At 39.8% G+C, this 24,021-nt stretch overlaps 1 protein-coding gene across 1 annotated transcript; it reads left to right on the plus strand.

The window, feature by feature from the left end:
* Positions 1 to 485: 485 nt before the first annotated feature.
* On the plus strand, positions 486 to 14,413 carry SLC25A46 (solute carrier family 25 member 46). Its single transcript, XM_039733419.1, has 8 exons — positions 486 to 1,621; positions 3,373 to 3,415; positions 4,656 to 4,713; positions 5,209 to 5,286; positions 5,974 to 6,074; positions 8,681 to 8,737; positions 9,181 to 9,238; positions 12,295 to 14,413. The coding sequence occupies exons 1-8, from the start codon at positions 652 to 654 to the stop codon at positions 12,871 to 12,873; spliced, it is 1,944 nt and encodes a 647-aa protein (XP_039589353.1). The 5' UTR covers positions 486 to 651; the 3' UTR covers positions 12,874 to 14,413.
* The last annotated feature ends 9,608 nt before the right edge of the window (positions 14,414 to 24,021 follow it).

The following is a 24,021-nucleotide window of genomic DNA, read 5'->3' on the forward strand; positions in this document are numbered from 1 at the left end:
TGTGGGAGACATTGTTGAGCTTCTTAGAAGATGAGCTGCCTGGAAGGAGATTGTAGCAAGGGAGAGGTCAGCCTTCTCTCCCATGCAACAAATGACATGGTGAGAGGAAGTTGTTTATGGAGAAGTTTCAACTAGACGTTAGGGAAAAAAAAAATCACAGAAAGGGTGACCAGATATTGAAATGGGCTGCCCCGAGAGGTGGTGGAATCACTGTCCCTGGAAGTGTTTAAGGAAAGAATGGACATGCCATGGTCTGGTTGACAGGGTCGTAGATTGGACTTAGTGATCTCGGGAGTCTTTTCAACCTAAATGGTTCTGTGATTCTGAGCTGAGGAATCACTAAACCCACAGGGTGTGGCTCCCCCCTCCTGAGGGGAAGGAAGATTCATAAATGCTCCTGGCTGAAAGGAACAACAGAAGTCTAAGGGTCTGCAAATAATCAGAAAGTTTTATTAGTAAATTACACACTCAGCATGGAAATTGGTATTCTAGTCCCTGACCTACTATATAAGCACGTGGCAATGGGTTTTAGATAAAGAAGTAGTGTGAAAGGGAAAACTAAAGGAAGAGATGAACTAAAGATGAGAAGAAAGAAAGAGAGAAAAAGAAGAGACCACCACTCCTGGATCTAGCATTGATCCAGCTGAAGGGATGTCGGTCCTGGTGTCAGAATCAATCCAGCTGTATCAATCCAGCCAGCGGGATATCCTGTGGGCACCGCTTGGGCTTGGGGGATACTTTCTACGGCCTGAGTTCCCCGTCCTGAAGTGTTTCTCCCTTTCTGTGCAATCAGTTATCATGGGCAGTCTGTTCTTTCAGACCATTTATGGAAATGGGTCGGAGGGCTTTGGGGATCTTGGGTGGTCTGTGTTCCTCTCCACAGTCCATGCTCTCCTTCTTCTTGGCCTCACCCCTGCGCTTGCTGTGTCTGTGCTGTGCTCATCTCCAAGGTTGATAAGAAGGATGGTTTTCCCCAGAAAGTGCTGTCTCAGATCCGCATGGCCACCTTACGTTTCTCCGGCCACCTCTCGTTCTTTCTCACGGATTCCCCACGGGGCGGCCCGCCGGGACAGGGCTGGGAGCGGGGCCGGCACTCGGGCTGCCCACACACCCGGGCGGGCCGGAGCGCCCGCCGCGCCGCCAGGGGGAGCCCTCCCGCCCCGCGCCGGACGCCCCGCCCCGGGCCGGGCAAGCGGAGCGCCACCATTGGCTCAGCGCCCAGCCCCGCCCCTCGGCGGTCACGCGCGCGGCCTCACCGTGGCCGGAAGTGGCAGGGCTGGGCGGCGGGTCCGGGTCCGCTGCCGCCGGTGCGCCCGAGCGCGGCCCCTGCCGCCCCTCTCCCGCCGGGTTCCCTCACCCACCCCCGCCATGCACCCGCGCCGCCCCGAAGGCTTCGACGGCCTCGGCTACCGCGGGATCGGCCGCGACGAACTGGGTCCCGGCTCCAGGCCCTTCAGCGGCGGCTCGGAGCTGGGCTCCTGGGTGACCAGCCCGCCCGACATCCCTGGCAGCCGCAACCTACACTGGGGCGAGAAGACGCCGCCGTATGGGGCCGGGACCCCTCTGGGCGGCGCCGGCTCCAACGAGGAGGCCAACCTCGCGGCGGGCGGCCCCGGCGCCGGTAAGGGAGGGCCCGGCCTGCGCTGGCCCGGGTGCGGCCGCCGCCTCTCGCCGCTCCCGGTCCCGCTGACCCCGCTTCCACTCCCGCGAGCGGTGACCCGCCGGGCCGGGCAAGGGCGGGCGGCGGCCCTGAGCTGTGCCGCGGCCAAGCCGATCGCCGCCCGGCCCTCCTTTTCACCGGCGCTGCTGAAGCGCCGGGGAATAAAGTCCTTTAGGAGAACACGGAGTGGTCCGTCGCTGCCTGTTGCGCTCCAGCACTGTGCAGCTCCATGCAAAATGATTTGAGAGTGCCAGAATGTGTCCGCAGCTTCTCGTTAAGCATTGTGCGGGCAGCTTGCTCCTCATTGCCCATGTAAACAATGTCCTGCAGAAACACTCCGCCCTCTTTAAAGGCAGGAAGTGCTTTTGGTTCTTACAGTGCTGCGTTATTGTGATGGTGTTACAGACTGCTTGGCTTCTCTCGGGTTTAAAACATGAGCTGCTGACGTGAACCGCCGCGTGATAGCGAGGGAACTTCTTTTCTTTCAGACTGGTAGGATTTAAGGAGGCAATTGAGCACAAGGCTTTTTCAGTAATTGCTGGGAAACTGAGTATAAGCCTCCATAAATAAAATTATTTTAGATCTTCATGAAATTGAGGTGAATTAAGGAGAACTTGCAGTATCTAGGGTGCTGTATATTGTTTTCTGTAAATAAAAGGAGCAGGTTATAGACACACGAGTATCAAAAGGTTTATGAAATAGTAATTTTCCTGAAATCAAATTATGTTAGTAGGCAGGTCTTTTTTTCTGACCTGTTGTGCAGTGTTTTTATTCAGGTCTTATAAAGAGTACAGCCTTTAGCTAGGCTCCAGCCATGCATGCACTGGTTGAAGCACTGTTTAAGTATCCTTGCATAGCTGAACACTACATTTTTTCCCCACTATCTACATGTGGAAGGTGTGTTTGTTCTGCACTTTGGAGCACGGATAAGGAGTTGCTGTAATCACTGAATCCGGCAGCTGCAAATGGTATCTTACCATTTTTAGTAGGGCTGCCACATATGTGTGGAGTCCCACTGAAGTTACTGACTCTATCCATGCCTTCAAACTGCTTGCACTCTGAAAACTGTAGGGCTGAGCATTATCTTTAAAATGCCTTTACTGTTCTGATGCTCGTCTTAAAATCCCATCTGATTATTCCCAATGTGCAAGTGTCTGTCTGGTTGCAAGCAACAGAGAAAATTACTTTTATAATTCTCCAGTAAGTAGACTTTTGCAAAGGACTGGAGATAAACAACTGGCTTGAAAATTTGCTTTATCCATGGCTTTTTGTAACTTCACCCAAAATTTTACCTTCTTACTGTTTCAACATTATTTTCACCTCAATTATCTAAATTTATGTTTCAGAATTACTGTAAACTCATGCATGCTAAGCAGTTGGTTTGAGTTGGTTTTTTTTAAGATATTAAAATGCTCTCTTTTTTACTGTTCATTTTCTCTGTTCTTTTTTTTCCCTGTAAGAAAAGCATAATTTTATATATAAGAATATGTACAAACTCAAATGCAGTCCAAAGTGCAAATATTCCTGGGGGAATAATTTTTTTATATCTCCAGTTGCTCAACTGCCATAAATATTGTGGTTTAGTGCTTGTAATTTTCTAATGCTAGTACAGAATAAAATTAGTTTTTCAGATCCTGTGCATGGCATTTTCTCTATTTTGTGATTATCACTGCTATATAATCTGGATTTGTTTTGGTTTTTTTCTTTTTCAGAGCAGTTGAACAGATTTGCTGGCTTTGGTATTGGCCTTGCAAGGTAAGAATTGTGTTCAGTAACACAACTTATAAATCTTACATAGGCTTCTTTATTATGTTTTTATTCCAATAAGCTGTTGAAATGTATTTAGAAACCTACTACCCCTATTTAGGTTTCTGTTTTCTTTTAACTGTTGACAAAAAATACTTACGTGAATGGAAGAAACAGTTTTTCATATGGAATGCCCATGATGTGTGTACCCTGTGCAAGCAATCTGAACGTAACACCAGAAAACTTCTTCAACATTTGCAACTTTTATTAATATTTCTAGGCAATACAAATATTTCCTAAGAAAGTGAAAATGTCTTCAAGTGTATTACCAAAGTACCCTCGGATCATAATGTTCATCTAACCAAGTGGTCTGAAGGCCATTTTATTTTTTTTTATAGTAATCCTGATTGTTGATCGTATTTTTGACAAAGTGTTGAATTTTAAGATGCTGATGTCCAGGGAAAGTTTTACCTCTTTTGGTAGTAGCAAACTACAAACTAGCTCAATAGTTACATAACTGCAGTATTTTTCTATGCCACTTGTGTATTGGAAGTTGAGAAATCTACCACAGATGATTCTGTGGCTTGTGTTTGTAAAAACCCTGCATGTTCTACTTTTCTAATCCATGTTCCAGGTTTGAACAATGTACAGGTAAGTACTCTGATCACTCAGGCACTTTGAGATGAAATTAATATTTTCTCTGAATGGCTGCAACCAGGAATTCTGCTTTGGAGGTGAGAACTTTCCTGTGAAGTTTTGATTGAAATATGACTTCTGGCCGTGGTAGGAGAATTGTTTTGAGTCAGTACTGTTTTTGGTGAAAAGGTATCATCTACTAGTACCAGTCCTTCTCTGGTCCTCGTAGGGAGAGTCCTGATTAATAATACACTATGCAGAATTAGCACAAAACTGGGAACTAATCCTCTCATAATTGTGGTTGTGGTTTGTTTTGTATCATGATACTTTGGAGAGGATGAGATTAAGAAATTTTGTATGGTTTTTTGCTTATAAAAATATGTGCATACTACATATATATGGGGTTTTTTTGTAGTGAATGTATATGTCAGATTTCATGTAACTTGTCCCTTGAGAGGCTGTTGGGTAGCCATTAAAAACATGCCTTGTTAGTTCACTAAAAATATATATTGCTTTTCCAAATACTGATCTGCTGTTGTTAGAGACAATTAACAAGCCTTTTCTAAGGAATTTTAGTGGCTTCTCATGCATTAAATGCAATTTTCCTTTAAAGTCTATTTACAGAAAATGTGTTGGCACATCCTTGCATTGTTCTACGTCGTCAATGTCAGGTATGTTTTATATATTACCTATTCTAATCAAAGTTCCTGTGTACTGTCATATCTCTGTATGAAAGTATGTATTATAGGAAGCTTTGTAATTTTTAGGGAGCCTATGCTACATTAACAAGTTTTTACTTGTAAAATACATGTTTTCTATTTTGCAGTTTAGCTTATTTTGAAAAATCTTGCTCATTTTTGTTTTGGCATTGGAAAGCAAATTACAGCGAGTGTTTTGGGGTCTGCAGGGCAACTTTCAGATTCCCATTTACAAGCATCCCTGTTTTGTTTAATAGGTTCTGATTTATGTATGGTTTATTGTTTAAACTTTCGCATATGAATACTTAAAAGGCCTGACCATTTCCCTAAATTTTAGTGAGAACTTACTCATATTTTTAGCTGATCTTTACAGAGATAAAAATTTTTATATTTGAAACACCTTTATCCTTCAGAGTTGTATCATCTGCATTTGTGTTTCTAAGACTACCATGATTTATATTTTAACAGGTTAACTATCATGCACGGAATTATCATCTCACACCGTTTACTATTGTCAATATCATGTACTGCATCAATAAGACACAGGTTAGTATTTGGTGTCAGGCTATATGTGAGCACTGAGAGTTCCTACAGCATGCATGTATATTGAAATCTCTGTTTATGTAGGTGGTGCTGGAAAGTATGGTTGTTCTCAGGGTTTGTTATTTTTATGGTTACAGAAATGTGTCAAGAAGATCAAGTAAATCATTATTTTTTTTCAGCAGTACAGTGCTTAGTGGGGAAGGATTTATGAATGTTAGTCCTTGAATTTTTTTTTTCATTAGGTTTCTAAAAGATCATTAATCATCATTATATGGGTAACGTTATTGTTGAAGTGACTCCTTCCAAAGGTAGTATTGAATACATTTCCAATTTTGCAGGGGAATGGCAATCCTAAAACTCAGATCAGAAGGCAGGAAGAAATTCTTAATTCTGAAAAACTTATGGGTGTACTTTTGACATCTCAAACTTATTTTGTCCATAAAAAATGGTATTAAGTTTATAATACAGAGTATAAACAGTGGGAGACATGCCTCCAAAATTATTGTCAGGTCTTTGAAATTATTGAAAAACAAAAACTTCTTCATAGATTAAAAAAATGAGTTGTTACCCAAGTTTGATGACAAAGTTGAACAATAGAATTGTGGCCCTGTGTGGTCTGAATTTACTGACATTTTTTACTAATAAATTGAAAATATTTTTGAGTTTTATGTTGGATATTTCAACACACAGGGTCCAAGAGCTCTATGGAAAGGAATGGGCAGCACTTTCATTGTTCAGGGCATAACCCTGGGAACAGAAGGCATCATCAGTGAATTTACACCTTTGCCAAGGTATTGTTTTTTTTTTTTACCATTTCTAGCAAATCAATAAGTTGTTGACTTATTTTCAAAGTGTTAATAAGGCTGTTTGAAAAATACTGCTTCATGAGAACAACCAGACATTAAATAGGTGTTTCCAAACAGTGTGGTTGTCTTGGAAAAGAAGACTTTATAATCCATAAATAGTGAGGGACTCTTTCTAGGAACTTGATTTGTTTTTGTCTGCTTACTTCTCTGGCTTAGACATGCTGCAGCAAATTGGTCTTTGGTATTCAACTCTGTAATTAAAAAAAAAAATATTATTTAAGTTTTTATTGTGTGGTAATAGCAAATACCATACCTAAGGTAAAAATTCCTGGTCTTATTAATCTAAATACAGAAAACTTGCACAGCTAATGAACTAGCACTGACATTTTGCTGAATATTTGCACTGTCCTTGCAGTGGAGAAGGGAGAACAGAATGGCCTGCATTAGTGAATGAGAAGACATGGTCAATGGGTGTCCATGTAACTGGACAAATATGTACAAAAGCTTTGTCTTCTGCCTTCCTTGACCAACAGCTATATGTACCTTTTTCAGTATTCTCAGAAAAAAAGACCTCACCACTAAAAATTACTGACTTAATTTAAAGAGATATTCATCATTCTACATCACTGCGTCAGTCTTCTGCTGCTGAAGTTTAGTCATTTTTTACTAAAAATAATCAGGGACATGGAAATTACCCTGGGTTTGAAAATAAGAAATATGGTTAGGATGAATCAAATATGTTATGATTCATGTATCCATACTAATAAAAATAGGCATTGGCAAGTTCAAAAGCATTAGCAAAAGTGTTTCATATTTAAATTGTATAGAGTGTGTACAAGGGTTTTGGTCAGCTCTGTTTCATAGGTAATTGAAATTTCCAGGCATGTGCTTTCCTCCAAGTGTGTTTTAGATACAGCTCTAGGGTATGCTTAAGTTCATGAGGTGTGATATAGTGTTTATATCTTCATAGTTCTGAATTCTCGCAGTGTGAGCTTTCTACTTGTGGACCAGTTCAGCAGTTTGGAAAGTAAGCTGGTGCTGCTGCCAAAATAATCAAATCTGCTGGAACCAAAATAATCAAATCTGCTGGAACCAGCTCATTCCTTCCTCTGTGCTACTCCCATCTTTGTGGAAACAAAGTGTTTTCTACTGAATACTCTCTCTTCCTTCTTAATGGTGGCTTGCATGTTTGGGTGGCCACAGGAATGAGAAGGATATTGCTTGTAGCAGCAGTGTTAGCAAACCTGATTTAAAAGATTATTTAACTGCATTATCCGGGTCCAAAGAACACAGAGAGGTGAAGTGTCAATTCTAATTCTATGTTATAGTTACATGAAAGAATAGCCCTGTTTTAGGAGAGGAGCCCAGACATGGATGTGAACATTTTGTGCTAGGCAAACTTATTATGTAATTGTTCTTGCAGGGACAGTTATGCCACGTGGATTGACAGATTAGGCTTTCACACATTAGTTTGGCTGTTTTAATTTTCTACATCATTTAAATATTATGGGTAACTGGATGTGATCCAAGTGTCTGAAATATATAATGGTAAAAATGATCTTCTGTTCCTGTTGAGTGATTGACCTATGTATTTAAAATGTGATAGCTAGTAGCAACACACAATTCTTCAGAAAGAGTAAAATCTTGCCTTTCTTGGGTTAGGGTTAACCACAGTCCGTGTCTGATTGTGATTCCTGGACAACACTTGAAGCTGAAAACATTGTAGCTTTTTATTAAAAATGCTTGTTATTGAAGTCTAGTGTGCCCAGCACTTCAGACAAGTCTCTATACCTCATAGCTAGAGTATTGACCATGTGCACTGTCAGTACATGTGGCATTTGAATGGTATCTTCAGCTAGGTGGGTTTACATTTTCTGTCAAGTGGACTGTAAACATTTGTTGTTTGTATTTTGAAGTGTGTAACTAGAAATACTACTTCAAGGAAGTATTTTTGATGTCACTTTTGTGTTAAACACATGGTTTTCTTCTTTTTTATCATAATATGCTAAGGACTGTTCATAGGACAAAAAACTTCAGTTATGTCTATACGGAATTACTGTGCAACTCCTAGCCTGACCTCTTGTACTTTTAATCAAGTTCTTATCTAACTGTACCTGAATGTTATTTATATTTTCTGGAAAGAAATAACAACAGGGTAGACATAACCTAAAGAACAGAAGAGCGCAAACAAACGAAAATGAAATAAAAATGATTTCGTGATAAAGGTAAAGTAGGAAGATTTTAAAGTACTCCATTGTTCCCTGAAAATTGCTTCAAGCACTTATACATAAGGTTGCTAAATAAATGCAGAACTGCTTAAAGTCAGTTGCTGTGAGAGCTGCAAACATCTTAGCAATTAATAACTGAAACCTTTTTTTGATAGAATATCTGACAGACCCGAAAAACTACTTGAACTTAAGCATGATTTACTAAATGTTTTGCTGTGTCTTTCCAATATGGGAAATACTTCAACATGAATAGTAGAACACCAGTATGAAGACTGACAACAGATTGTTGACACTTATGGAAGAATTGCTTGAGAATTACGTGTGGATGATTATTCATGTTGTGGTAAATACTTCTCTTTTTAGAGAGCTTTCACATAAATGGAATCTCAAGCAGATAGGTGGACACCTTTTACTCAAAGGGTAAGTATAGCATGTGTCTTGTGTCTTACTATCTAAACATAATAAAACTACCAAATGGACATAAGTTTAGACTGCTGCTACGTTTTCTTGACAAGATGCTAACAGTACTTTTCAAATGCTGATTTTTTTAACGATCTTGATTACATCCACCACTTTCACAGGTTTTCTCATACTAGATCTCTGTGTCTATGGAACTCAACTAAATTAAAAGATTAGACTATTGTAGACCTTAATCAGTCTGGTCACATGGAAATAGAATCTAACTAAACTTTTGACTGAGGCTTATCTCAACATGTTGACATACAATTTTAGTAATTGAGTTATACTTTGTTAATTTTCTCTCAGGGATAATTTGGTAGATAGCTTTATCAACTTAAAGGTGCTTGTTTGGCTGAAATTCTAGTATGTCATTATGTTAATCCTTACATTGTTAATTTCTACAGGTTAACACATGTGATAGCAATGCCTTTTTATTCTGCAAGCCTGATTGAAACTGTACAGGTAACTTAAATATATTTGGAACATTTAAAAAGATACCGTTACTCTTTGTAGATTAGATTTTGTGGAGAGATGAATCTTTGAATTCAGGTTTATGTTGCAGTAGTTGCATTTATTTTGCTTGAGGCTGTGTGACTTAGCTGAAGTGGGTGTTACCTATGTAGGGTATATCAATGCACTATCTTAACTCTAAATCTAGAATTACAAAGGACATTTAATGTAGATAGTTGGAATATATTGTATATGAAATAGGGACATGCTATATCTATGTGTTCCAGCAGATAAAACATAAAGAAGTTTTTCTCATGTAAGATTTTTAAACTTTGCCTTACTAGGCGTGTTGTTACAGTGACATCTGTCCCCTACAAGAACTCTTAAAGTTTTTTCCAGTAGTTCAATGGGGATTTTTAATGAAATACTTAACCCTACCCCCTCAGGACTGTTTTCATTCAATCAGCTTTTTACTTTTAATCTTCATCTAATTCTTCCTTAGCCACAAAAATTTAAATCTGGACCTGTCACTTAGAATACGTCTTAGCTTGTCTTGTAACTGCAGAGTAGCCCACAGCACTGTGTTGCAGACTGCCTGTCTAGGTGTTGCATCTCTTTCTGGAGAAAGACAAGGGTTAGCTGTGCAGAAATGGTCCAGGATAATTCTCCCATCCCTCTCTGTATAATGACTTGCTCTTAGATGATGTGACAGAGTCTCTGTGCAGCTAGTGGAACTCTTTCTATAGAGTGAGCTCTCATAGGGAGGGTGCAGGATAGTCACTCTTGTGTCACTGAGTCCTTAAAATAATAATTTTCATTCATAGCGTGGGCAAGTTGTATATACTGTCAAGACTACGTTGCTGGTAGTATATGTGTCCAAAATGGTGCTTTTTCTGGGGAGAAGGCTGACTTCTGCAGTTTCTTAGTTTCAGCATGTACTTTAGAGGCATGGACAGGGGCAGGATTCTGGTGTGGGCAGACGATCCAAGCTGAAATGAGCCAGAAGGTAGTAGGAGAGCTGTTCTGTCTGAACTGGCTGCATTATGGATTAACAGGACAGGTGAGATTAAGCATATGTGCAGGGAGAGTTGTAGACAGACTCCCAACAACAAACTCACTTCCTCTGAAGATACTCTGTATTTCAGAAACCTTCTTTCCTCATGGGATCTCTGGTTTGGGGAATATTCGGGAGACTTAGTGTCATAATGGGAACCTGGCTGGAATTCAAATTCTTAATCACTGGGGAATGGCTCTACCCTGAGCATGCCATAATTTTGGAACTAGAAACCAATGTGGAACACTGTCAATGTTTCTGGAGTTCACTGTAGGCCACAGAAGGGAATGTTATATCTTACTGCTTATATTTTTGTCTGAAAGGATGTTGCATTACCTGTGTTGTTGGGCACAGGTAAATTTTTTGCCAATAAAAGAGAACATGATTTAGAGCCTGTCTTCCATTTGCAAGTATAAAGTTTCTTCGCTAGAAAGCAACTTAATAGGAAAACAATTTAAAAAAAAACAAAGAAACATCTTTCTTGGCCTTTTAAGTAGGTGATCTTCTCTATAATGGATTGGCTATGAAAATTCCACTGAGATCTGAGGATTTTAAGATTGGTAGCTTCAGCTATGTGCAAGTATTTTAGTGAACAAATGTGTGTCTGTCTGTGTGTGTATGTGTATATGATGTAGAAAATGTGTTCTTGAGTTTCCTGGAAACATTATCATAAGCTTATTAGAAACACAGCAGAAGTAATAATAGCATTTGTAAAGATTTTTATATTGTATCAGTGAGTGCAGCGGAGCAACTTGGCTTGTCAGGTTTGCATTACATTCCTGTGCTGCAAGAAGACAATGATCAATGACAAACCAGAAAAGCTGAAGACTGTTGAATTTCCTACTAGCAGGTTTATATTGACTTTGACTGTCTTAATTCTGATAAACCATTCTGTTTTAACAATATCTGTTTGACACTTGTCCAAGTAAATACATTTCATCAAAAGAGCTGTAAATGGTGGAAATTTGTAGCTGTTACATTTGTTCTTTTGTCATTAGCATCTCAAACCTCTTGGTGGCGCATTAGGCCAAAGCAGGAGTGGTTTTGAAGTGCAGTGACTGTAGTGATGTGGGACAGAAAAAGAGTCAGTAGGGGTTGTGCTCCTTAACTTGTACTTAAAGTCTGCAACAACATTATGTTCTCAGGCATTTAAACTAGTTTCTTGCCCACACAGAAAAGACCATCAAGGCTCTGCAGGCTGTTTAATATTTCTTCAAAATACTAAGGAATATTCTGGTGGTTTATTCTGGTGTGAGGTCAGGACATGGACCACACTGGACATTTAGGAGAACACCGAAATCTTGAATTTTGAGTGTAAGCCACACAATAAAACACTGGAGTATAACTATTAGTAGGGAAATAATGTTTTTAACTTAATCCTACCCTGACAGGTGGATTGTAACACAGTAAATAATTATAGGATTTTTATTTTCAGCACATGAGTAGAATAATTATCTCTTCACTAAGAGACAGCATGGGTAAAGAATACTACTTTAAATGCATATAATGCCATGAAAACACTCAAAACTGAACCTATTAAATTCATGTAAAAAATGAGCTTTCAACAGTAGCTACGGAAATCTTTACTATGTAGATTCAAGTTCAAAGGTTGTAGTCAACAGTCTTTAAAGTAAAGGAATTTTGGATTAAATAAGTACTTCCTGGCATTTTGCTCCAGATGTAGACATTAGAAGTTCATGACTGTTTTGCATTCTGATACTTTCAGCAGTAGGCTGAAAGTTGCATTTCTTTGGTAGAAACACAGATAACTGCAGTATACACTAAAAAACTCACCTCTTTAAGATGGGTTCGTTCTTTAAAAACAGGCTTAATTGAATGTTTAATTGAATGAAGAGTGTTATAACAAGGGACTTTCATTTGTACAGCTGTGTAGACATAATAGCATGCAAGTGTTTAACTCTTTTAAAAAGTTCAGCAGTGAGATGTCCAAGTGGATGTCAGGATGTTTTTGAAGTGCTCAGCATGAGTTGTAACTCTTTGTTTGTGCTTGTAGAGTGAAATAATTCGAGACAATCCTGGCATTCTGGACTGCGTGAAAGAAGGAATTGGCAGAGTTGTAGGCTTGGGAGTACCCCATAGCAAGCGTCTCCTTCCTCTGATGGTCCTGACTTTTCCCACTGCTCTACACGGGGTTCTTCACTACATCATCAGTTCCATCGTACAGAAGCTTGTCTTGTTTGTTTTGAAAAGGGATAATTCCCACAACCTTCCAACTGAGAGTTCCACTTCTGTGCAGAGCATGCTGGATGCGTATTTTCCAGAACTTATTGCTAGCTTTGCTGCTAGCCTTTGTGCTGATGTCATGCTTTACCCACTGGAAACAGTTTTGCACCGCCTTCATATTCAAGGGACACGCACAATAATTGACAATACAGACCTTGGCTATGAAGTGCTTCCAATCAATACTCAGTATGAGGGAATGAAAGACTGCATAAATACTATAAAACGGGAAGAAGGAATGCAAGGTTTTTATAAAGGATTTGGAGCTGTTATAGTCCAGTATACCTTGCATGTGGCAGTTTTACAGCTTACCAAAATTATTTACTCAACACTGCTTCAAAATGTTTCTTAATCTGTCCAGGTCTGGAATTAGCACATTGGACATGATTGACTTGCTAACCTAGTTATTGTTCAAATGGCTTAGAAAATGAACTTTGGGGAATCCACTCTGTGGATTCTCCTTACACTGTAGAACAACTTGTTTTAAAAATGGGGATATAGTTTCCGAAGTGTAATTAAAAAAGGACTGTTTAAAAATTACAGACACAAATTGAATATGTCATATGCAGTCATACAAAGGGGATCAGATTTCAAATGTGATTGCATTGAGGATTTACTTTTCCTCTTACCAGTTCACTGACATAAGGAATGAATATGAATTGTTAGTATCTGCTTTATAAGCATCACATCTGATATTTAAGATAGACTGTTAAGCAGTTGAAAGGAATTTATTTTCTTAAGTTATAAGAACTTGCAGTTAGGGGACTGGTGGCTTTGCTGGTCTTTTAAAAATGTTTCCAACTTCACTGTTAATGGAACTGCAAGTAAAATAGAAACTGTAAAAGTGACTTAAGTAGACTTAAATGTTATCATTTGTAGGTATATAGAAGACTTATTTTGCTGCAGTGTGGCAGAAGATGACAAATGAGAATCTCTTGCTTTGTATAAAAACAACGAAAAATGGGTGTGGGTCAAAGCTGCACAGAATGCAAATTTGGCTGTCTTGCAGTTTGTTTGCAGGGCTTACAATAACTGTGTGAATAAAGCAAAATAGAAATTGATGTGTGCATGTGTAAGTGCCATTTTTAGTTGACTTTCCACTGACAACTTCAGGGTTTGGTTTTACTCTAATGATCCATATGAGAGTGTAATAATCATACAAGTCTATGTAGTTGTAGTAGTGGTGTTCAAAGTGTACAGAAGGCCTAAGAAAACAATTGGCTGTTCTTAGAGTTTTTATTTTGTTAGATTGGAGGCGTGTGTATAAAATTGTCTTCTTAACTATTTAGCACTGATGTCTGTAATTTAAAATCTCTGCTAGTTTAAATATTTTGTGGAGCAGAGCTAAGTCTGTTTATGTGCAAGGGAACCAGTGAAATAAATAATTTTTGCCCTCTCCCCCTTCAGACTCAGCCTGAAAATGATTTTTAATCATTTTAAATAACCTAATCCTTGGTTTCTTCAGTAAATATGGGGGCTGGGAGATGGTTTTTGCAAATAAAACAAGCATGTGGAAAGTCACTTTTAAATTGTGAGAGGCCGCTGCTTTTTCACATTCATGTGGCAAGTCTGTTTTTGTGAATGCTGTAAACTGATCTGCATTTTAATCGTTAATCATTGTGTAGTTGCCACTTATGGAAAGCAGTCATGGTAAAATAATGCAAAGATGTTGCTCTTTGTAAGTTCTGACTTCATATCAGGTCTACTTTATTATTAATCTAACTTTCATGTATTTTAAATGCCTAAGTGTTGAAATGGAGAGTATGGTGAACTTGGAAACTGGATTCTTTTGAAGTACTGTTGATTGCAATTCTGGTGTATAGTGTATGAAATAAAATGAGAATTCACTGCAAGTATTATAAAATCATTCACCAAAGAGGCATGTAAAGGAATTCTGTTTTGTGTGTTCTGTTTTACTGTATAGATTTCGGAGTGGCATTTTCAAGTTCCTCAACTTTCATAAGTGCAAGAACATGATGAATTCAACTACATAAAAAAGCTTAGGTAAAATACTCAGTTCCTGGGTTGGTTTCTTGAAAAATTTCTATGAGTATTAAGATGGCTGTGCCAGAGAATCATCCGGACTGGAAAGGACCTCAGCAGGTCATGCAGTTCAAATTCCTGCTCTAAGCAAGGCCAGCATTGACTTGTACACTCAAGTTTTTAATACATGAAACTCACCTTTTCAAATGTGTTAAATTCAGCTGTAGCCAACAATTTTATCACAATTGCCTTGAAGCTATAACTAAGTGCATCTTGCAGTCCAGCACTTCCAGATGTATCTGTAAAATTGGCCACTTCTGTTTTTCTAGGCATAAAATTCTAGGGCTTTTTCCCTTGTGAAATAGAGGACCTTCAAGAGGCAAGGTGAGTTCTCAAGAGTGACACTAGATACTGCTATAATATTTTATTGTGTCAAAGACTTGGTTTCATTGCTGACAGTTTTGTAGTTGTAGTCTAGGTTCTCAGGTCTGTAAGCAGGGTGAGAAATAATGCTGTCAGTGTAGAGCAGCTGTTCTGTGGTGAAAAAAACCTTTTGCTTAGGGCTATACTTTTTTGGTCCTCTTTCCAGTTAGAAAGAACATGTTTAGATTTTTCATGTATACTTTTTTATCTTCCAAAACACTTAATGCATTTTGTCTGGAGTTGCTACGGTTTTGCCCATGCAAAAATGTAAATGAGTGTAGGCTGAAAAAAGTAATTTTGACCTTCTAAATCATGAGTGTTTCTGGTTTTCATTTGGATTTTAAATCTGAAGTACTCAATTTTTAGCTCACACAAATTATCAGTAGGTGGTTTCAGCTAGAGATACCACTGAAAACTACAAAATACTGAATTGTCTGTGGAAGGTAGGTTGTCGTGAAATATGAAGAATTCTTATGCATAAGAATAAGAATTCTTATGAAGAATTCTTAACCTAATTCTTGTGCCTGATGCAAACAATTTTTTGTATTTTGTTTTTCTTACTACATTTTTTAATATCTTTAAGGAAGAGAGCTGATTTCAAGAAGGTCAGTGTTCCTGAAGAAAGCCAGACTGTGATGTTTTCCCCCCGTGAAGCATTATGTGGCTTATCCATGTCTCTTACAAGGAAAGCCTTCATGTGCTGTAACTGACAACAGCCCAGGCAGAAAACTTTGAACCATGAGGTCTCCTGAAAGCAGGCAAATATCTGCCTGTGTTCTTTCATGGACAGCATACAGATGACACTTGGCTTTTAGTTGTGTTACAGTGGAGCTTTTAGATCCAGTGTTGGTGCCAATACTGAATTCTCCAGGACTGTGGAGTGTTCATTCCTTTTAACATATCTGCTCTGAGGCACATGTGGTTTGATCTGCCTCTGGCACTGTAATCTGAAATGTCCAGTTTTACAGATCTATGCAGAATTTATAAGACTCAAAATTACATGTTTTTCTTAGCTCCTCTGAGTTTAGCAGCAAGTTCAAAGTAAGTATATGGAAGGTATTCATCTCACGTGGTCATTCAGCTGGATATATGGCTGCAGCTACAAACACAGACTAGAATCATAGAATATCCTGAATTGAAAGGGACCCACAAGGATCATTAAAGTTCAATTCATGACCCCCCAAGAATCCCACTAAGTGCCTGAGAGCATTCTCCAAACACTTCTTGAACATAGCTGGTGAGACCATTTCCCTGGGAACCTTTTCCTGTGCCCAAACACCCTTGGAGGCAAGAACCTTTTCCTCAACCTGAACCTTACTCAACCTGAAACTCCCCCAACACAACTTCAGGCCATTCCCTTGTTTTCTGTCACTGGTAACTACACGGAAGGTTAAGTGTCTGCCCCTTCTTCCCCTCACAAAGAAGTTGCAGAATCCAGTGGGGTCTCTCCTCATTTTCTTCTCCAGGCTGCACAGACTGAGACCACAGGTGCTCCTCGTAAGGCTCTTCCTTCAGATCCTTCATCATCTTTATGGCCTTCCTTTGGACACTCTTAAATATCTTTATATGTTATGTTGTGACACGCAAAACTGCCCCCAGGACTCAAGATGGAGCCACCCCAGCCCAGAGCAGAGTGGGACAATCCCCTTCCTTGCCCAGCTGGGGATGCTGGGCTGGATGCCCCCAGGACAGGGATGTCCCTCCTGGCTGCCAGGGCACTGCTGGCTCTTGTTCAACTTGCCATGGACCAGGACCTCCAGGTCCCTCTCTGAGGTGCTGCTCTCCAGCCTCTCATTCCCCAGTCTTTCCATACATCCAGGGTTGCCCCATCCCAGGTGCAGAGTCCAGCATGTTTCCTTGTTGAACTGCACACAGTTGGTGATTACCCTGCCCTTTGATTCATTGAGGTCTCTGCAGGGCCTCCCTGCCTTTGAGGGAGTCAACAGCTCCTTCCAGTTTACTGTCATCAGCGAACTTCTTGTACTATGCAGTCCTGTGTCCAGTTCGTGTATGAAAATGTTGAAGAGCACAGGGTGGGGATGGAGCCCTGCAGAACCCTGCTAGTGACAGGTCACCAGTTTGATGTCGCCCCATTCACAGTAACCCTTTCTGCCTGACCAGTGAGCCAGTTGCTCATTCATCACATGATGTGTTCTTCCAGCTGTGAGCTCGACATTTTGTCCAGAAGGATCTTGTGAGTGACAGTATCAAAAGCTTCACTGAAGTCCAAAAAAAATACATCAGCTGGTTTCCATTGATCAGCCAGGTGGGTTACCTTGTCATAAAAGGAAATCACGTTTGACAAATAGGACTTTCCCCTCATGAAGCCGTGCTCTTTGTGACAGATGACTGCATTGTCCTTCAGGTGTCCAGAATATTCCTAAAGCTCCTGGGTGATAGGTTCATGATACCAAGGCAACACAGACAGTAAAAGAGCTGAGTAGAAAAGATGCCCTCCTTGATTTGTTGCTCATTTACAGAGGCGGTTTTGTGGCTGAATGGGTGATTGGTGGCCATCTTGTCCATAGTGACCATTAAGTGATTGAGTTTAAAATCTCTCAACAGGAAGAAAAGAGCCTCAAACATTGACATGAGGAGAGCAGGCTTCAGGAACTAGTAATGAGGTCTCTGGGAAAATGTTTCAGAAGGTGCTGGAGTTCATCAGTGCTGGTCACTTTTTGAGCACAACCTCCTGAATGCATAGGAGATTCCAGAATGCTGGAAGTCAAGCAAGTGAGGCAGAAGGCTGGATTGGCTGAGCAGGGAATTTTTTTGGAGCTGAAGTAAGAAAAATAACGTGTATGACTAGTGGAAGCAAGGTCAGGTACCATGGGAGAAAAATAGAGATGCTGCTGTGAGGGCGAAATTCATGCAGCCAAAACTTGTCTGGAGTTGACACTGGCCAGAACTGTGGGAGGCAATGAAAAGAGTTTACTTAAGTCATTAATGGTAAAAGGCAGAGTTGAGGTAACATTGTCCACCACAGGCTAAGGGTGGTCACCTCCTGAACAGGGACAGAGACAAGGCAGAGGTGTTTAATGCTGTCCTTGCCTCTGTCTCTGGCACTGCTGATGGGCTGAGGGGGTCTGAGTGCCCTGAGCTGGAGGACCATGACTGTGAGAATGACAAACTCCCAGCTGACCCTGAGCCTGGGCAGGTTCCATTGCTCCAGCTGGATCTCTACAAATCTATGTCTGAGAATAATCAAAGAGCTTCTGATATCATGAGCCTCTCTCTATGATTTTTGAACATTCCTGGGAATCTGTAGAAGTCTGAGTTGACTGGAAGCTGGTGAACATTGTCCCAATTTTCAAGAAGGGCAAGAAAACTGCAGGCCTGTCAACCTCCCTTCAGCACCTAGTGAAAATATGGGGAAGTTTATTTTGGGAGTTACTGAAAACCACCTGAAGAACCTAATCAATGTATATATGTAAATGAGGCCTGTCCCTCCATTAATACACAACTTCTTGCTGACCTCTAAGATTTTTGTCGGTATAATTCAGGGCTAGTAGTGGTCACTGTCTAACTATTTACCTCTTCAGTGATAACTAAGGAAAAGGTGTCACACCCTAAATTTTTTGGCTAAATGGTTGTTGCAGTGAGATTTGAGAGCAATATATAATGGTAGCATTCCCTCACTTGAATGGCAAAAGAGATAGGAAAATGTAAATAAACTGTTTGATTTTGCTTCAGAATATGTAATACATATCTCCAGCAAGGGCAGAAGAAGGGAATATCTTAATTTGATCAAAACTGCTGGCATGTCTTCTTCAAAAGCAAATCTGAATTTAAGGACTTGGAAAAACTTGTGTCTTCAGATTTTTTGGATAGAATAAAGATAATTTGTTCTTTACCTTCTGCTCTCCAGCCTCCCCACAGACTGCCTGGCAAATTGGGACCATAATTTCAGTGCAGAAAAGGAGCAATACTGAAAATGGAATGTAAAGACTGTCCATAAATGCAGAGAAACAAAAGTCAGTGATTAATGTTCTCAGTTGCAAAAGCTTAATAAAATGTAGAAATGTCCAGATATTTAGTATATATATTTAGTATATTTATAATATTTATGTCCAAATGTATTTGTGTGTGTATTTATGTCACATTTATATCAGGTTTCATTTGGAAGACTATTTCAGCCTTTATGTTTCAAATGGTGTCTTTAAAAATCACAAAATGTGTTAACCCTGATATACCTTTTTTTTTCTCCTGATACTTGGAAACTGACTCAACTAAAAAGCCAGCTATTCTTTCAGCTTTTTCAATAGGAAAAAAAAGTCTTCTACATCTTTCATTCAAATTGAGGCACTCTTTCAATTGATGCAAATACCATCATACAGTGGTCTAATATGGCAGTTACAGATTTTTTTTTTTGTTATTATTCAAACTGCTAATGAGTTGGCTACAGAATGTATTGCCTGTAACAGCTTGATCTGGGTGAAATACTGTATCACTCTTCCCTTGTTTTCAAAACAGGGGCAGAATGTGACTCCTACCCACCAATGTAATAAAATCAAAATGGATATTAGCTTTTACCTGAAATTCTGAGTCTTGTTCTTATTTCTTTCTCTTGTGCTTAGCACTAAGGAAAGTCCAGAGCAAAGGGCCTTTTGCATGGAACTTGACTGTTCTGCCAAGGTGCTTCATGTCTTTCCCAAACTGAATTTTTACAAGCAGGAGACTTGTAAACTGGTGTTCCTGATTCTTGGTTTCAGGATGTCTCAGAAAAGAAAAGCAGAAGGTTTGCTTTTCCTGCAGCAATGAATGTAACTCACTGAAGTTTCTGATATCTGAAATGGGATCCTACCTTTGAGTAAAGGTAATACCTTTACATATATTTTAATGTAGCTAAAGCATTTGAGCGTTATTTGTAGGAGAAAAGACCAATATACACAGATGCCTTGATTCTCAGCTCCTAGCTGTTACCAGCTCAGCTCAGTGCCACTCAAGGTAATGTGACACCTTTGATGTCCACACAGCCCCCTGACGAGTTTGTGGTCTCTGTGGGTAGAGGTATCAGTCTAAACCTGTTGCAAAATACAAGCATGGGCAGGATTGTCAGACACTCTTCCCATGGAGTAGCTTTGTGTATGCAAAATGATACATGAAAAAAAATGAAACAAAGACATGGAAAAGAGGATTTTTGAAACCAAGTGTGTGCTTACCATTGAGAGCACCTTGACAAGGAGGTACTAGTCACTTCAACAGCTACTCGAGAACAGTGAGGGGAAGGAGACTTGCGTAGCTACTTTTTGTATTTCAGGAGCTTAAAAATGCCTACAGTGTTTTCTTTGAAAGATGAAGATTTTTTTATTTCAAATGCAATTAAAAAAAAAAAATCTGGCAAAAAGTTTGCTGTGAAGCAGGTAACTGTTGCATAACAATATGGACATTCTTTGAAATGAACTAAATAATACTCACTTTGGATAATACTTTCTTTTAATAAAAAAGCAGCTACTTTATACAGCCTACTTTTATCAAGGGAATGAATGTGTCATGTTCTCTATTTGTATTGATTTGCCACATAATGGATCTAGAAACTCATTTGTGTGCTCTTTCCTCTAATACATTTGTGTCTGATAAGTGCTGTCTAATAATGGAGTTTCCTCAATGTAACACCAGTTGATCTTCATAAAAACTGCTGTTGAGTAATGGTTCCAATTACTCTACAAATGGGAAAATATTTGTGTATTTAAATACGGTTTCAACATACAAGGAAAGGCCAGGAGGATAGGGATTGTTCAGCCTGGAACAGAGGCTTTGGGGCGACCTAACTATGGCTTTCCAGTACCTGAAGGAAGCTCACAAGAAAGACAGAGGGACTATTTACAGCAGCATGTAGTGACAGAACAAGGGGAAATGGGCTCAGACTGAAGGGGAGTAGGCTTAGATAAGATATGAGGAAAAAATTCTTTACTGTGTGGGTGGTGAGGCCCTGGCACAGGTTTCCCAGTGTAGCTGTGGATGCCCCAGCCCTGGAAGTGTTCAAGGCCAGGTTGGAGGGGCTTGGAGCAGCAACCTGAGATAGTGGAAGGTGTCCTCACCCACAGTAGATGATCTTTAAGGTTCCTTCCAACCCAAACCATTGTGTGATTCCACAATTTTTCCCAATGGAAACAAAAACCAAGACATTTTATTTTGTAAACAAACATGCTGCTGACATTCAGGATCTTAAAAATTTTTTTAATTTACAAACAAAAATCAGTGAATGCTTGCTCCATTAATTAGTAAAGTATTAGGAGAAGTTTTGAGTGTGCAATACAGGAAGTTGGAATCCTACTTAAGGACTAACTGGGAAGGTCTGTAACTGAAACTATTTGGCACACCAAGGTTTCTGCTTGCACAGTAGGACAGCCACCAGCACATACAAGCACACATCAGCACATGCATCAGATATGCAGTCCTCTCATCTCTGGAAAGAAAAGTGAATTCAAAGCATGATGGTTGGGTGTACACCTTCTTCTGTCTTTGTAGCTGCAAGCTTTTAGTCATCTGTCAGTTGTTTTGTTCCCCTCTATCAAAAAAAAGTCAATTGATACTCCTCACATCTTCAAACTCTGCCAATTGTGCAGAGTTACCAGGTCAGGAAAATTCTAGATGTAATAATCATGATGAAAATGACATTGGGAGTCGGGGCTGGATTTCCTGGAGCTCCTGCAGAGCTGTGTGATGTGGAGGATGAAGTGGGGTATGCTAACAGTGATCTCAAAGGGAAGCAGAGCTTCCAAAAAAATAAGAATATGCCTCTTCTGGAGTTTTTACAAACACTACTTTTTCACCTTTGTCCCTTCTGCACACTGTCCATAACAAGGTATTTTGGGTCTGTGTTCTCTGTATGATGTGAAGTGCAAATGACAATCATAAGTGATTGATACCTGTTCTTTTGCACAGGAGTCATCTGTTTCCTTGCTCTGTGCCAGTGTCGAGGATGGTTTATTGACCATTCCCCATGACTTTGTGTGCACCATGGATTGGTAAAAAGGATTTGTCAATAGCTTCAATGTTTAGGGGGAAAAAATTGAGTCTTGCATTTTGATCTTTAAAATTAGAATCCCATGAAAACATCTGTGTAGTAAGCATGTCTATAGTGAGATTTATTAAACTAATGACTTCTTCTGTTCGAGGGAGTATTTGTGCTTCCACATACTTAAGTTTCTACTCTCTTTTCTAGGGTTCCTCTTCCTGCTTGGCTTTATACATCATTTCAGTGCTTCTTCATGTACTAGTTGACTACCCTCGCTTCAGTTGCTCCACCTTTTTCTAATTTTTCTCTCTTTCTATTTGGTTTTCATATGTGCCTTTTCTGTCTTTGTTCTGTATGTTTCCCCAGTGAAATATCCAGCCCCTGTTTCCATGTTCCCTTAAAGGAAGGGCACTTTGGGTACTCATCACTGTGCGTGGTGCTGCCCACAGCAGCATCAGTCATGGAGTACTTGCCAGAAATTGTCACCAGGACATAAAAACTGAGCATTACATAGAGACTGTGAATTATACTCTGCACTGATGAATTCACAGTCTTCCCTGTGAATCTTTAACATTTCAGATTGTTGGGATTAAAAGTCATGCAGCTGAGTTGGTCTCAAATAATGTTCTGTTGGCATCTCCAGCTGTATTTTAACATATATATATATATATACACACACAACATATATACATACATATAAACATATGTATATACACAACATATAAATACATTGTACATATAGATGCAAATGGCTGGATTAGAGCTCTAACAGGAAGTACGTAGCTATACAGGAAATGAGTAAGGATAGGTTTGCAGATATTAAAAAGTAAGAAGTTTGTTTCATACTTTTTGTAATTATTGGGGAAATTTTCTAAAAGGTGCCTAACTTTCTGCATTTACAGTGTTTGTCTGCAATTATTTTACTTTAATAGTTGAAGCAAAAGGAAGGGAAATAACATTCCCAGTACTGATGTGTAACATCACATGAACAGATTCTTTCATGAGATTATAAAAATCTGGCAGAGATGCAGAAATATTTGCTGAGCCCTCAGTGAGGGAAATAAAAGTTCTCATTAGGCAGAAGACGTTGCACTTACATTTTAATCCTAAGAGCAACTGAACAATGTGCAGTTTCTTTCTGTGTGACTGCACCTGTAAGAAAAAGCATGTGGTTGAAAGGAGCTAGAACAATAACCATTGCTTTGGTCCCCAGTTACTTTTTGAGATCTGTGTTCCTTTCTTAGAGAAGCATCTTTATTAATGACTCTATTCAGTGTAGTCTCTTCTGGTTTAATGCCTCTTGTGGTGTGATCACAGGTGTCTTGTGCTCTTTAGTTTGCTGCCCTCAGTGACTATTTATTTTTCCACAGGAGTTCTGTCTTAGCACCTTGCAGCTGGCTACTCTTCAAGCACCAGAAGCAGTATTTTACTGTTAATGAAGTACTTTGATTGTTTACTCCCAGCCAGCAACGAAGCCCTACACAGCTGTTCACTCACTCCCCTGTGGTCAGATGGGTAAGGGAATTGGAAAAGAAAAAAATTACAAAACTTGTGGGTTAAGATAAGAATAGTTTAATAGAAAAAACAGAAGGCACATGCATGGAGAGCAAAACAAGGAATTAATTCACTGCTTCCCATGACTGGGCAGGTGTTCAGCCATCCCTAGGTGAGCAGTGCCCCATCACAGCAGCGGTGACTCAGCAATGACCCATCATTGCTCTCAAAGTCCTTCCATTCTTTCTTTTCCTCAGCTTAATATGCTAAACATGATGTTGTATACTCTGGAATATCCCTCTGGTCTGTTTGGGTCAGGTCTCCTGGCTATGTCTCCTCCCAACTCCTTGTGCACCCCCATCCTGCTCGCAGAGGGGGTGAGGAGCAGAAAAGGGCTTGGTGCAGTGCAAGCCCTGCCCAGCAATAACAAAAACATCCCTGTGTTATCAACACTTTCCAGCACAAATCCAAAACACAACCTCATGCTAGTTTACTATGAATAAAATTAACTCTACCCCAGCCAAAACCAGAAGAAACAACTTGTCCATGCTAAATCAATCCTGGAGAATTTCTCAGAGCTATAATAATATCATCAAACTGGTTAATCAGACCAAACAGAGAAACATCATAATGATGCCA

This window comes from Passer montanus, unplaced genomic scaffold (genome assembly GCF_014805655.1).
Source record: "Passer montanus isolate IOZ18808 unplaced genomic scaffold, ASM1480565v1 scaffold87, whole genome shotgun sequence".
Taxonomy (NCBI): domain Eukaryota; kingdom Metazoa; phylum Chordata; class Aves; order Passeriformes; family Passeridae; genus Passer; species Passer montanus.